This window comes from Gracilinanus agilis, chromosome 3 (assembly GCF_016433145.1).
Source record: "Gracilinanus agilis isolate LMUSP501 chromosome 3, AgileGrace, whole genome shotgun sequence".
NCBI classification, from domain to species: domain Eukaryota; kingdom Metazoa; phylum Chordata; class Mammalia; order Didelphimorphia; family Didelphidae; genus Gracilinanus; species Gracilinanus agilis.
The window spans coordinates 562,159,162-562,172,530 of NC_058132.1; the positions used below are offsets into that span (position 1 = coordinate 562,159,162).

General features: G+C 39.1%; 2 protein-coding genes across 2 annotated transcripts in view; one reads left to right on the top strand and one right to left on the bottom strand.

Annotated features, from left to right (window-relative positions):
* The window catches only part of BORA (BORA aurora kinase A activator), a 44,817-nt gene extending 44,630 nt beyond the window's left edge, over positions 1 to 187 (bottom strand). The window contains exon 1 of the mRNA XM_044670600.1: positions 32 to 187. Within this exon, the coding sequence (XP_044526535.1) occupies positions 32 to 187 (156 nt within the window). The remainder of the gene's footprint in view (positions 1 to 31) is intronic.
* A 1,409-nt stretch (positions 188 to 1,596) lies between these two features.
* MZT1 (mitotic spindle organizing protein 1) lies at positions 1,597 to 13,060 on the top strand. The gene is made up of 3 exons (XM_044667322.1): positions 1,597 to 1,675; positions 9,663 to 9,808; positions 12,992 to 13,060. The coding sequence occupies exons 1-3, from the start codon at positions 1,597 to 1,599 to the stop codon at positions 13,013 to 13,015; spliced, it is 249 nt and encodes an 82-aa protein (XP_044523257.1). The 3' UTR covers positions 13,016 to 13,060.
* The last annotated feature ends 309 nt before the right edge of the window (positions 13,061 to 13,369 follow it).

The window sequence follows — 13,369 nt, forward strand, 5'->3', positions numbered from 1 at the left end:
TATTTTTTATAAGTTATATGACAATTCTTACTGATGAAGACTTTGTTGATTTAAAAACAGAAGGGCTGGAAACAATTTGCTCTTGAAGACTAGAATAATCACTTGGACTTTCAAAAGGATTTAGGACAGTGATCTTCCCTGGAGTTTCAGGTGTTATCTGCATTTTAGTTTCTTTGACATCTCCCATAGCACAGTGATAAAACTGAAAGAAAAAGATAGGATCATGAATTTCCTGTTATTAAAATTTGACAATGGCATTCAGGAGACAATCCTTTACAAAGCAAGAAATGATTATAATAGTTTAAAATGTGGCTTCCAAGAAAAGAGAGTGGTCAAACATCATCTAGAGGGAAAAATAACCTCTTTTATTCCGCAAAGAGGAACTTTGTCACATACCTAATCAATCAGCTCAAACTTCTAACAGCTTACCTCTATTGATAAGATCCCTGGGGCATTGAAGCAAAATCTTTTCCCTCCAATTACAGTTAGTCAATCAATAAATGTTTTATTCAAGGACTACTATATGCCAAGCACTGTGCTAAGTAAGCAAGGGAGATACAAAGAAAGGCTGAAGACAATCCCTGTTCTAAAGGAGCTCCCAATGGGGGAGAACATACAAATAACTGTACAAAACAAGTACATAGAGGACAAACTGAAGATGATCAATAGAGCTCTCAACCCATTTCAAGAAAGTCCAAGCACGTTTGCACCAGAGCCTCATCTCCCCCATCCCCTTTTTAACTCCCGACGTGGGGTCAACAGATTCCCTCCAAAGCAATATGTGTCGTCAGACTCGGCCATTTACCGGCTCACATTCCCCTGGGAAGGCAAGTTGTGAAACGCTTCATGACACGACACAAGTTTGCCTCCATCCCAAGCCTGAGAAGGGATGGATGGATACCCGGGTGCCAGCAAGGTGAATTGCATCTTCCTAGAAGTGCCACAAAGGCAACCTCAGAATCGCCGGAAAAAGTCAGGTCAGAGATATTCTCCCCTCTTTCCCGATTCTCAGAACCTGACCCTCGTCACAGGAGGACCGGCAGGCGGGTGAGCAAGAAACCCGGGAAAAGGCGATCTCGTTACAATTGGGAAACTGGAGGGGGCGGCCCCTCCAAATGATGTACCTATATGTAGTGGATGAGAAGCCACGACCCCCGCAGTCGGGATCGGCAGAGATCAGGAATCCAGGTGGTACTCCCAGGAGTTGGGTCCGGCAGCCGCCGTGGCATCGGCAGCCAGCTACTCTTTAACTCCCAGATTTCGCGGTGCCCAGAGCCAACCAGGGCTCGGGGCTTCCGGGAGCTCAGCCAATCGCGTTGCGGAGCCGTCCTCGAACTCGCCAATCAGAGGGCAACCGCGTAAGAAATTCGAAAGGAAACTTCGCGCTTCACGCCCCCATAGTAACGAGGCCCTGGGATTCAAATGAACGCAACTTTATGGAGCACCTCACGGCGGCAGAGACACAGCGCGAGGGGCGGAGCTTCCACCAGCGTAAGAAGACAACGTGCAGCTTGATTGCCCGGGAGTACCGGCACTCCCTCCAGTTCCGGGTCAAACCATTCTCCCGCTTTTCCCCCGCCTTGGCGGGCAGTCGCAATGGCAGGGAGTAATACCAGCGCTGCCGCCGCGGCGACCGCGGCAGCCAACCTGAATGCTGTGAGAGAGACAATGGACGGTGAGCCCCTGTCCCCATCCCTGCCACTCCTCCCGAGTTCGTAGGCAGACTCGGGGCCCACCCTAAGGAGTAGTTCTATTGGAAGCTTGAGACTAGTCGCTCCTTGGCCCGGACCGCTTCACCCGGTACCCCGAGTCGGTCGACGCCTTGCCTTCGAGAGGTGCCTCCTTCGCTTTTGCGTGGGTGGTAGCGCGCGTTATCCCGTTACCCCACGTCACCTTCGCGCGCCCGGGGCCAGAGTGCGCGTGCCCGTTCCGCTCATGACCCATTATTTCCCACCCAGGACTGCTGTGGGGGCCATTCCTGACTTCTCCCCCACCTCCTCTATCTCTTAGCTTTGAAGAGGACACCAGTGTAGCCCAGCACTGGGATGCAGTGAACCACGCAGGGCTAGGCAAGGTGTGCTTGCGTGTGTGTTTATGCGTAAGGAAAGTGAGGGTGAAAAACTGTTGTGTATGTGTGTGCGTATTAGTGTGATGAAATGGAAAGGAACACATGACTGTATAGAGGTGATGAAGTTGAAAGGAACAAACGTCAGTGTTTGAGTATGCATAGTTCTTATGGTAGGGGGAAGTTCTTTATGCCGAGGTATTTTAAATATTATTAGCCAAGAATGAAATAGTAACTTATGTAAATGGAAGTTTTACTCAGGCTCATAACACACAACAGAGCCAAAATGTGCCGGTTTCCACACACTCTTACCTTTGCGGAAGTGTTGTTTATTTCCAACGAATCCTGAATATCGCTTTTTGGTGGAGTAGAGCTAGGTGGCTCAGTGGATAGAGAGCCAGGTCTGGAGAAAGGGGGAAGTCCTGGGTTAAAATTTAGCTTCAGATTCTTCCTGACTGTGTGACCTTGGGCAAGTAATTTAACCCCACCAGCCTAGCCCGTATCCCTTCTCTGCCTTGCAACCGTTACTTAGTATTGATTATAAGACAGAAGGTAAGGGTTTCTTATGTTTAGCTTGGGTCTGTGTTTTGTCTTTCTTCCTCTTTGTTTCCCATTAAGATTTTTACAAGTATACCCCATCCTTTAAAAAAAAATACCCTCACTGAAATCTACCATCCTTTCATTTCTCTGCATGTAACATTTCATAGCCAAACTTCTAGGAAGTTATTTACACTCAATGTCTCTGCTTCTTTTCTCAAGCAGTTATTGAAATCTGACTGACTTACAAACTCATCACTCAAGTAATAAAAGTTCTTTTTAAACTTACCAGTGATAGCTTAACTGCCAAATCCAATGGCCTTTTGTATCCATTGGTTTTTTTTCTCTTTCTCAAACTCTTGGTGACTTCATTCATATATGCTATCCTCTAAAGTATCAGTTCAAGGCTTTCCTGGTCCCTGCCCCTCTGTTTGGTATATATGCCCTTTCCTGGTGATCTGATCAGTTCCTATGGTTCCAATGAATATCTCTATGCAGATGATTCATCTTAATGGAGATGGCCAAGGACCCTTAGCCATCACCGAGGGTTTGTGATACTGTTCTATCTCTTCATTCTTCTACCTTTCTTACTACCCCTTCTTAGTCTTCTCTGATGGGTTTTCATTGATAGCATGCTAACTATGAGTGTTCCCAACACTGAGCTTCCTCTTCTCATTTCTCTATAATCATCAGCTTCCAGTGGTTTAATTATCACTTCTGATCATAATTCCCAGAGCAACATATCTAATCCAAGGTTCTCCCCTGAGTTCACCCTCACCAACCATTTTTTTTTAACCTTTATACTTCGGTGTATTGTCTCATAGGTGGAAGAGTGATAAGGGTGGGCAATGGGGGTCAAGTGACCTGCCCAGGGTCACATGGCTGGGAAGTGGCCGAGGCTGGGTTTGAACCTAGGACCTCCTGTCTCTAGGCCTGACTTTCACTCCACTGAGCTACCCAGCTGCCCCCTCACCAACCATTTTATAGGCATTTAAAAGCGAATGCATTTCAGAGACTTCTTAAACTCAACATATGCAAAAAGAAATCATTGTCTACCTCCTCCCACCCTCCAGCCTACTCTTCTTCTAAATTTCTTGTTTCTTTCTAAGGCATTATTTTTTCCAATTTCCCAGGTTTGTATTTTAACTTTATACTCAATTCATTCCACATATCCAACCAGTTGCCAAATAACATTATTTCTGTCTCCATAACATCTTTCATATGGCTCCTCTCTGCCCACATAGACCACTTCATTATATTATTGCAATAGCCGCCAATTGGTCTAACTTGTTTCTCTCCATTTCAGTTCATCCTCCATACAGCAGTGAAAGTGATTTTCCTTAAGCACATTCCTGGCCATGATGCCACTCCTTTAAACTTAACTGGCTTCCTGTTGCTCCTAGAATAAAATATGAACTCCTCCATTTAACTTTTAAAGCTTTACACAACTTGTCAGCTTAGTCTTCCAGCCTCATTGAATATCAATCATTCTTCCCCAATCCCTTACAATTCACCCAACATGGTCTTCTTTCTGTTCCTCACACATAGGATCATTGCTCATCTCTGCCCATTAGCATTGGCTGTTCCCATACTTGAAAAACATTCATAGGATCAGAAATTTAGACCTGAAAAGAACCTCAGAGACCAGCAAGTTCAGCTTCCTCATTTTATAAAGAAAGTGAGTGACAGAGAATTTGTGACTCGGTATTCCAGAGCTAGTGATTGAGAAAAGTTTTTAAGTCAGGGCTTCCTGACTCAAGTCCAAAAGCCCCCTAAACATTTGCTCAGGGCTGCAAATGACTAGCAAAACTCTCAAGTTCAGCCAGAACCAGATTAAAATGTAATTGGGAAATGTTTAACAAAAAAAGTAAAAATGCAATTCAACATAATGTTAATTTGAAACTTTCTAAGTCAGTATCAGTCTTCAGGAATCAGTTTTCTCTTTGAGTTTGATACCACTGTGCTATATTATGCCCTTCTCACCTCCTCCTCACAAAATCCTATCTTTCAGGATGCTGCCCAGCTACTATTTTCTTCAAGAAGCCTTTTCCTGATTTCTGAACTTTTAGTACCTTTTACCTTCCCTCCTTAACTTCCTTTTATTTAACTACTTTATAGCTATTCTTTTATGGTTATTCTATATTTATTGATATGTATTTATTGTCTCCTCTGGTTGAATATAAACTCCCTCAAACACTGTCTGGTATATAGTAATTGCTTAATAAATGGTTATTGATTGATTGATAATGGCATCAGTACATAAAATTTTCTTCTTTCCACCAGTGTTCGAGCTTTGCTTTGGAATACAGTGACTGATGAAATCAATAGAATAAGCATGATTGAACTTTGGGGGAAAAATTTTTTTTAACAATTTGGAACTCACAGTAAAAGTTAATATAGTACTTTAGCTGATCATATAAAGAGGAAACAGACCACTTTAGCAGCAGCAAAGCTTTGCTGGCAAAGCTATAAAACTCCAGAGATGGTAAATGCTTTCACATAGTGCATGGCAGGTTAGAGTATAAATGATCCAACCTTAGACTAGAATGTAGAGAATCTTGATATAAATCACCATTACTAAGTACTAATAACAGAGCATATCAGTAAGACTTGGATGCTAAAATAAGACCAAGAAGCACTGTAGCCTTTGGTTAAACTCTGATCTATTACCTTTATATTTTTAGATTCATTCTGTTGGACATAAAAATGCTACTAGAATTTTTTTTTTATTTAATGAAACTGTAGATGATATATAATACTGACACATCCTACTATAAACACATTCACATTTCAGTTAATTACAAGTTTTCAAGGTTAAAAGATTTACTACCAATAGTTGTATATGAGAGCTTTTGTGTGAAGTTCCTTTAAATTTAAAGAGTCTCCATCAGTGGTATAGACACATAAGTGAAAAGTTGTTTAACATTTTTACTCTATTATGATTTTATTCTAGACTGATTTAGAAATGAGAAAAGTACCTTTTATGCCTAAGTATAATGAAATTCTATTACTTTGAAAAACTTTTAGCTGTAGATTTGTTCTTTTTGCAATACTGGGTTAAAAGGTAAATGAAAGAAATATTTTAAACACCTGTTATTATTTGATTATTTAATCTGAAAGACATGAGGTTCCTATTTCCCTTTGCTTTGCTTTCCCCCCCCCCCTTAGAACCTCCACTTTCCTTCCCCTACTTTTCTTCCTTTTTAAGCATTATACAGTGGAAAGAATGTTGGACATATGATACGTTGGGCTTCTGGTTGGTGACCCTGGACCCAACCCCCCACTACTAATGTGTTTCAGCCTCTCTTTGGGAATTGACACTCTGGGCTTCTCTGCTGAGCATTTACCATATCGAGCCCAGACTCAGAACAACCATCTACTCTCCAGCTATCTTCATGCCTTGTTGCTGCAGAGTACCCTTTCCATTGATATTAATTAAAGCAATACTAACAAAACACTCCTGAGGACACTTCCCATATGTGTTGTCTTTTTCCCATTAAAACATAAGTACTTTGAGGGCAAGAATTGTCTTTCTTGTATTTGTATCCCTAGCTTTTAGCACAGTGTTGGCACGTAGTCATCATTTAATAAATGGTGTTTTTTTTTTTAATTCATTTGTGCAACAGCCTTAGGCTCGGGTCACATATGATGGTTATTAATATAGCTATGGTTAAGGCAAAACCTCCATTTGAATCTCATTTTCTTCATTTGTAAAATGAAATTATAATATTTGCAGTATCTCCCTCACAGAGTTATAAGGAAAAACATTTTGGATTTAGTGCTGGAAAGGGGGACATAAGAGATCATCTGCCTTATCCACCTTTGTATCCCTCTAGTGCCTTCTCTGATAAGTACTCAATAATTATCCATTGAATTGATTTTGGACTTGTAAGGGAATATTTTTTGTTGTTCATCGATATTTGACTGTCACCCCATGGATGAAGTCCATGGGATTTTCTTGGCAAATATACTGGAATAATTTGCCATTTCCTTTGCCTATGTGTACCCATTTTACAGAATAGGGAATTGAGGCAAATAGGAGTTAAGTGACTTGCCCAGGGTTACACTGCTAGTAAGTGTCTGAATGTGGAGTGAACTCAGATCTTCTTGACTCCAGTCCCAGGGCTCTTTATCTTTTGCACTACCTAGCTGCCTGTGGGGAAATACAGGGAAGAGTAAATCAAAGGAACTAATTAAAGGAACAACTTCCAGCTTATTGCTGGAGGGAACATATCCCAGATCTGTAACAAACACCATAAGACTCCTGACAGTTTTTTCCTTAAGACCTGATGAATAACAGTGCTACATTTGAGGCAGAGAACCTGGGATTGAAACCTGACTTTGTTACTTATACTTGGACTAGTCACTTATTCTCTCCAGGCCTCAGTTTTATCATTTGAAAAATAGGGAAGAAGAAGGAGACTAGATGACCTCCGAAGTTCCTTTCTTTTATTAAATTAATGACCCTAAGTATGTTAAAAGACTCCCAAATAACAGAATTTAAATTTAAGTAAAATATATCTACAGCAATTCTCTAACTCAGTGGTTGGTCCTTAAACTTTTTCACAGTGTAGGAATCCTTCTGTTTAAACAAAACTCTGGCAGAACTCTTGTAGTAAAATCCTCTAAAATTATTTTTAATGCCTATTAAATGATGTACAGTTCATTAAAAAAACAAACTTAAACAGTGTTTCAGGGCCCTTTGAAGTATAATTTGAGAAATATTATTCTAATCTAGTGATGGTGACCCTATGGCATGTGTACCAAAGATGGGCACATGGGGACCCTGCCCCAGTTCTTTACTAGAAAGACAGAGGGACTTGGCTGGAGCTGCTCCCCTCCCCCTCTCCACCACACCTGATGACATTTTTCATATCACCCGCCCCTCTGCCCTGCAGCCCAATGGGAGCACTTACTTCCTTGCCCCTTCTGGGGTAAGGGGGAGGGTAGGCCTGGTACTCATGGGGGACACACAGCACAGCACTCAGTCTAGGAGGTGGAGTTGGGGCTTGACCTGGCACTGTCTCTAAAAGGTTCACCATCACTGCTCTAATCTTATCAGTTTAGTAACCTGTAATCAAAAGAAAATAATTTTAGTCTGGCAAATATATACTCAGTGAGGTCATTATAATTCACTACTTTCTAGATATTCACAAATAATCACTTGCAGATATATACTCAGTGAAGTCAATATGATCCACTACTTTCTAGATATTCACAAATAATCACTTTAATGATCTGTTGTAAGAAATATTTCTAGGAATTTAAATAAAGTGAACTGGTCTACCATTCAGAGATTTTGGGGAAGGATCAGAACATTTGCCCTTCTCTGGTCCTCTGGTATCTTGTATTCTCCATAATTAAAATATCACTGACTTTTTTTTTTTTTTTTTTTAAATTTTAAACCCTTAACTTCTGTGTATTGACTTATAGGTGGAAGAGTGGTAAGGGTAGGCAATGGGGGTCAAGTGACTTGCCCAGGGTCACACAGCTGGGAAGTGTCTGAGGCCGGATTTGAACCTAGGACCTCTGGTCTCTAGACCTGGCTCTCAATCCACTGAGCTACCCAGCTGCCCCCAATATCACTGACTTTTGCTCAGCAATTTTATCTTCCATTTCTCTGGGTTCCACTTTTTATTATCTCCTTACTTTCTTGGGTACCCAACTCCCTTTTAGCCATTTCTATTTCTGACTTCTTCCATCCAAAGGAAAATTCTTTTGCCAGTTATCAAATTCCATCCTAAGCAGTGGTCCTATCCCTTCTTTAATCAGTCAACCAATAAGGATTTATTAAGTGCCTACTATGGACTAGACACTGCTAAGAAGGGGTATAACCAAAAAAAGCAAAAGAAAGTCCCTATCCTCAAGGAGCTTACTCTCCATTCCTCTTCTTTCTCTCAATATAGCTTGTAGAGGTGAGGTTGGGAAGAAGAAACCAAACACCTTTTGGTAGCATTAGCTTTTCTAACTGGCTTCAGCTTATTTTGAGTTTTCAGACTCCTAAAAATGCTAGTAGTACTGTACCATGCTTTTGTTTTTATCATCTATTCATTTTTTTTTTTCATTATGAGTTGTTTGTCAAATTGGTGAATTTCCCATATATCCTTTTCAGAGTGGCCCAAGAGTTGAGTCTGTACAAATCTTATGCTAAAGTAGATCATAAGAATCTGGTTCCCTTTTAATATCTTTCATCAAGAGTAGGTCATATAAGGAAAAATGGAAGAGTTGGTAGAATCTTTTGCTTTCAGGGGTTTCATAAGCTGTTTTTATTTAACTCTGGAGAAGGAGACCCAGTTTGCCCAGCAATAATAAAAAATTAATAAAACAATGTCAGAAAGTCCAAATTGTAAAATACTTTTGAGGAAAAGAAATTTTATTATATTTAAATAATTTACTTCTAGCTTTATAAAATAAGTATAAATGCTTTCTAGTAATTATTAAAGGGAAGAAATTAATTGTAGTTATAGACTATTAAAATACAACCCCTTTTTAGCATATAATTAATTATTGGGTCCATATTTGACCAACTCAAGATATTTGAACAACTCATATTATAAAATCATAGTTAGAAAAGGAATCTTACAAAGATAGTGGACTACATGACGGTTTTTCTTAACAAAATGAGAAAACTGAAACCTACAATGGTAAAGTGACTTGGTGAGGACATTTGAATTATCCCTAGTGCAGAATTAATAGTCATTTGAATTCATGTCTTACTAATTTAACTTTAGGAAGCATTGTCTAAAACAGAGGCCAAGAATCAGAAGAACTGAGTCTCCTAAGTGTCGAGGCTTTAAAAACTTGCAGTGTCTGTTGTCCCATTTGTCAGATGAAAATAATGTCATCATGTCTACGTATCCCACAGAATTGTTATGATTTTTAAAAATAAAGTAAAAGTTAGAATTATTATGTATAGAGCATTACTAAATTCCAATATTAATTCCAAAATCCCTCAAGAAATTACAGCCTTGTGGTATAATATTTGGACTAAAAATATATTGTTTATATACATTGAAATTTTAATATCTAACTTTTAAAAGCTTTTGTGTATCTGTTTCAGTTCTGCTTGAGATCTCAAGAATATTGAATACTGGCTTGGATATGGAAACACTCTCTATTTGTGTACGTCTGTGTGAGCAAGGAATAAACCCAGAGGCCTTATCCTCTGTTATTAAAGAACTTCGAAAGGCCACAGAAGCACTAAAGGTGACTGTTAATTTTTACTTCCATTCAAAAAGGTTAAACTCTTTTCCGAAAAAAATTTTAGATAAAAGGGCAACTAGTCCAAGAAAGGTAAAACTGGTTCCCTAAGGCATTAGGAGAATAGTTTGGATAACAGTGAAATTGAGGTACATAAATATATTATTACTGTATAACAAATCTTAAAATATAAAGAATTTAGAGAAATATGGGAAGACTTATGAAATGAGTAGAGTTAGTAGAACCAGTAAAACATATAATGAATTCAACAATGTAAAAAAATTCCTTTCCTTCTGTCACCTCCCAAAAGACCTTGAATTTGACACTACTAATGACCAAGCTTGACACTGAAGAATTGATGTACCTATGTCACTTTTTGCAGATGTGGTGATATTTTTTGGAATATTATGCAGATTGTCAAAAAGGCAGTTTTATTGGTTTTGCTGAATAGTCTTGAAGAAGTGACCTTTCTGCTTACCAAGCAATGTGTATCCTTGATCCCATCCCCTCTAGTCCTTGCCACTACATTGCCCCCCACTAGCATCCCCACTCTCTTTTCAACTACTCTCTACCTAATGAGTCCTTTTCTGCTTTCACAAATCTATCATTGTCTCCCCTATACTTAAAAAAACCTTCACTTGATCCTACTCCCCACTAGTTATCATCCTTTATTTTTTTGAGCTGAACTTGAGAAAATCATCTATGCTTTTTTCCTCTACCTTTTTTCCTCTCTTTCTCTTCTAAAACCCTTTGCAATCTGGCTTCTGACCTCCGGGTGAAAGGATTCTCTTTAAAACTACTAATGATCTTAATTGCCAGTTAATGACTTTCTCATTATTCATCCTTAAAGTGTCCATGACATGTGACTGTTAATCACCCTCTTCATACATACTTTCTAGGTTTTCTTAACACTGCTTTTTCCTGTTCTCCTGCTTGTGTAAACACTGCTTCCCTATCTCCTTTGCTGATTCTTCACATTAGTGTTAGGTGTTTTGTGTTAGTCTGTTTTGTGGGCCCCCTTTTTTCCCTTTATGTTCTCTCAGTTAGGGATCTCGGCAGCTTTCATAGATTCTCAAATCTTTATATGTTTGTCCTCATCTCTCTCCTCAGCCAGAGTGCCACATTATCCACTTCCTCTTTATATATCCCAAATTCAGCATTTCTAAAACAACACATCTTTTTTTTCCCCAGACTTTCCCCACTTCTGAACTTCCCTATTACTAAGTTCTTACTGGGAGCCAGACACTATATTAGATAATATAGATATAATTATAATAAAGGAAATTCCCTACTTAAAAGAAGGGGTAGCTAGATGGTACAGGGACAGAGTGCTGGGCCTGGAGGCAGGAAAATTCATCTTCCTTAGTTCAAATGTGGCCTATGACATTAGCTGTGTCAACTTGGGTGAGTCACTTCACCTTGTTGGCCTCAGTTTCCTCACTTGTAAAATGAGCTAGAGAAGTAAATGGTAAATTACTCCAGCATCTTTGCCATGAAAATCCCAAATGGAGGTCACAAAGAATTGGGTACAAGTGAAAACCACTGAGCAACAGAATTTTTTTTTTAATCCTTACCTTCTGTCTTAAATCAGTCTTGTGTCTTGGTTCCAAGGCAGAAGAGTGGTGAGGTCTAGGTAATGGAAGTTAAGTGACTTGCCCAGGGGTCGTCTTTTTATATATATATATATATATATATCTTCTAAAGCTAGAAAATGCCTTAGGCCAGGTTTGAACCTAGGACCTCTTGTCTTACAAAATCTTTTAAAAAGCTCAATTCTAATGAAGAAGACAATAAAAACACATAAATATAAAGAAAATAATTACAAGTTTGAAAAGGTTAACACTAACAACAAATCGGGTCAGTAGAAGGTGGTATGTTCATAGTCACAGCGTCATTCTCATCTCTTCACTCTTGGCCATGTCTCCAGTCCATTGCCAAATCGTGTTTGCACCTTTGTAATGTCTCTCTGACATCCCCTTCTCTCCTCCCACAGTTTCCACTCTGCTTGCCTGAATGCTGGCAGTAGCCCTCTTCCTAATCTGGCCCTGTCTCTGTTCCAGCCCCTCCAGGTTCAAATAGAAACTCTTATTTGACGTAAAACTCTTCATAGCTTGACCACTTTCTGCTTTTCTAGTCTTAGATTGTACTTTCTTTCATGAACTCTACATTTTAGCAATTCTGCTCTGCTTGCATTGCCTTGGACACTGCCTCTAAACTGGCCGCCTTCCTCTCTCCCTTCCTTCCCCTCTTCCCCCGCCCTTCCTCATCTCTTTATTGTAGTTCACTCAGCTTCAACTTTCACCTCAAAATTCAGCTTCTGCAGGAGACCTTTCCTACTCCCCAGCTGCTGGTTCCGTCCCCTCTGCAGTGACCCCCTTCCGTTGCCTCTGTATGTATCTTCTATGGTCCTGTTATTTACATCTTGTCTCTTCTTTGATAATATGGTTGCCTTCAGAGCAGAGACTGTTTGTACCTTTCTTTTTATCCCTACTATTTAGTATAGTACCTGCTGTAGGTGCATTTATATTGATTGATAAATAGTTCTTAAACTCTTCCACTGTGAGGACACATTTGTAATGTCCAAAAATTTAATCTACCCTCAGTGCTGGTTATAGTGTTGGTATTAGTTAATTAAGAAGATACATGATGACAAAAAGCTACTAAGAATTTGGTAATAGGAACTGGACCTGTGATTTCACTGGTCTAAAGAACTACCCGATGAGGATACTCCTACCAGTGAGTGTCAGCACCTTCTCTGTAACTTAATCCAAGAGAACTGCCTAAAACATTGAGAAGTTTAGTGAATTTCTGGGGTCAAATATCCAGTATTTGTTGGGGTCAGGACTTCAACCCAGCTCTTTCTGGCTTCAAAGCCAGTGATCTATGTACTGTTGCCCTTCAGCATGAACTCAGTAATGCTTTTAAATGAATTCGTGTTTCACTACTAATCACTGATGAACTCTTCATAGTTTTGGCCAAGTAATAGCAAAGTTGATGAAAATTAGAAGTGTACCACTAAAGGTGAAGTATAAAGAATGTAAATCAAACTTTTTACATAATAATAACTTAAATATATTATTGACATTACAACCTATTAAATACAGTTTTAAAAACTGATCATTTGAATTGCCAAAATCTTTATCTCCAAAGTATTGGTTTCATTGTATTGGTTCTTATTTCTCTTTCTAGGCTGCTGAAAATATGACAAGCTGACTTCATGGAGGGATCTCTTGGAGATTTTAAGATTGCATACTCATCATAAATGTGGAATGAAAATACTTTTTACAGCAATGTAAAATTATAAAACCATAGCTTTATACATAGTGAAAAGTAGCTTATTGAGATATTATCAGATAACTGTTTAGTTCATGTCTTTATTCCTTTTTTTTAACAGTCCCATTGGTTTACAGATAATATGCTGTTATTTATATGTTCTTTATTTATAGCTTTGAAAGCTTTAATTTTATAAACAGTCTGTCAAGTGTTGCACATTTGCTATGCCTAGTTGAAAGTATAGTGGAAACTATCAACACTAATGTAGTAGTTATGACTTGTTGACATTTCCAT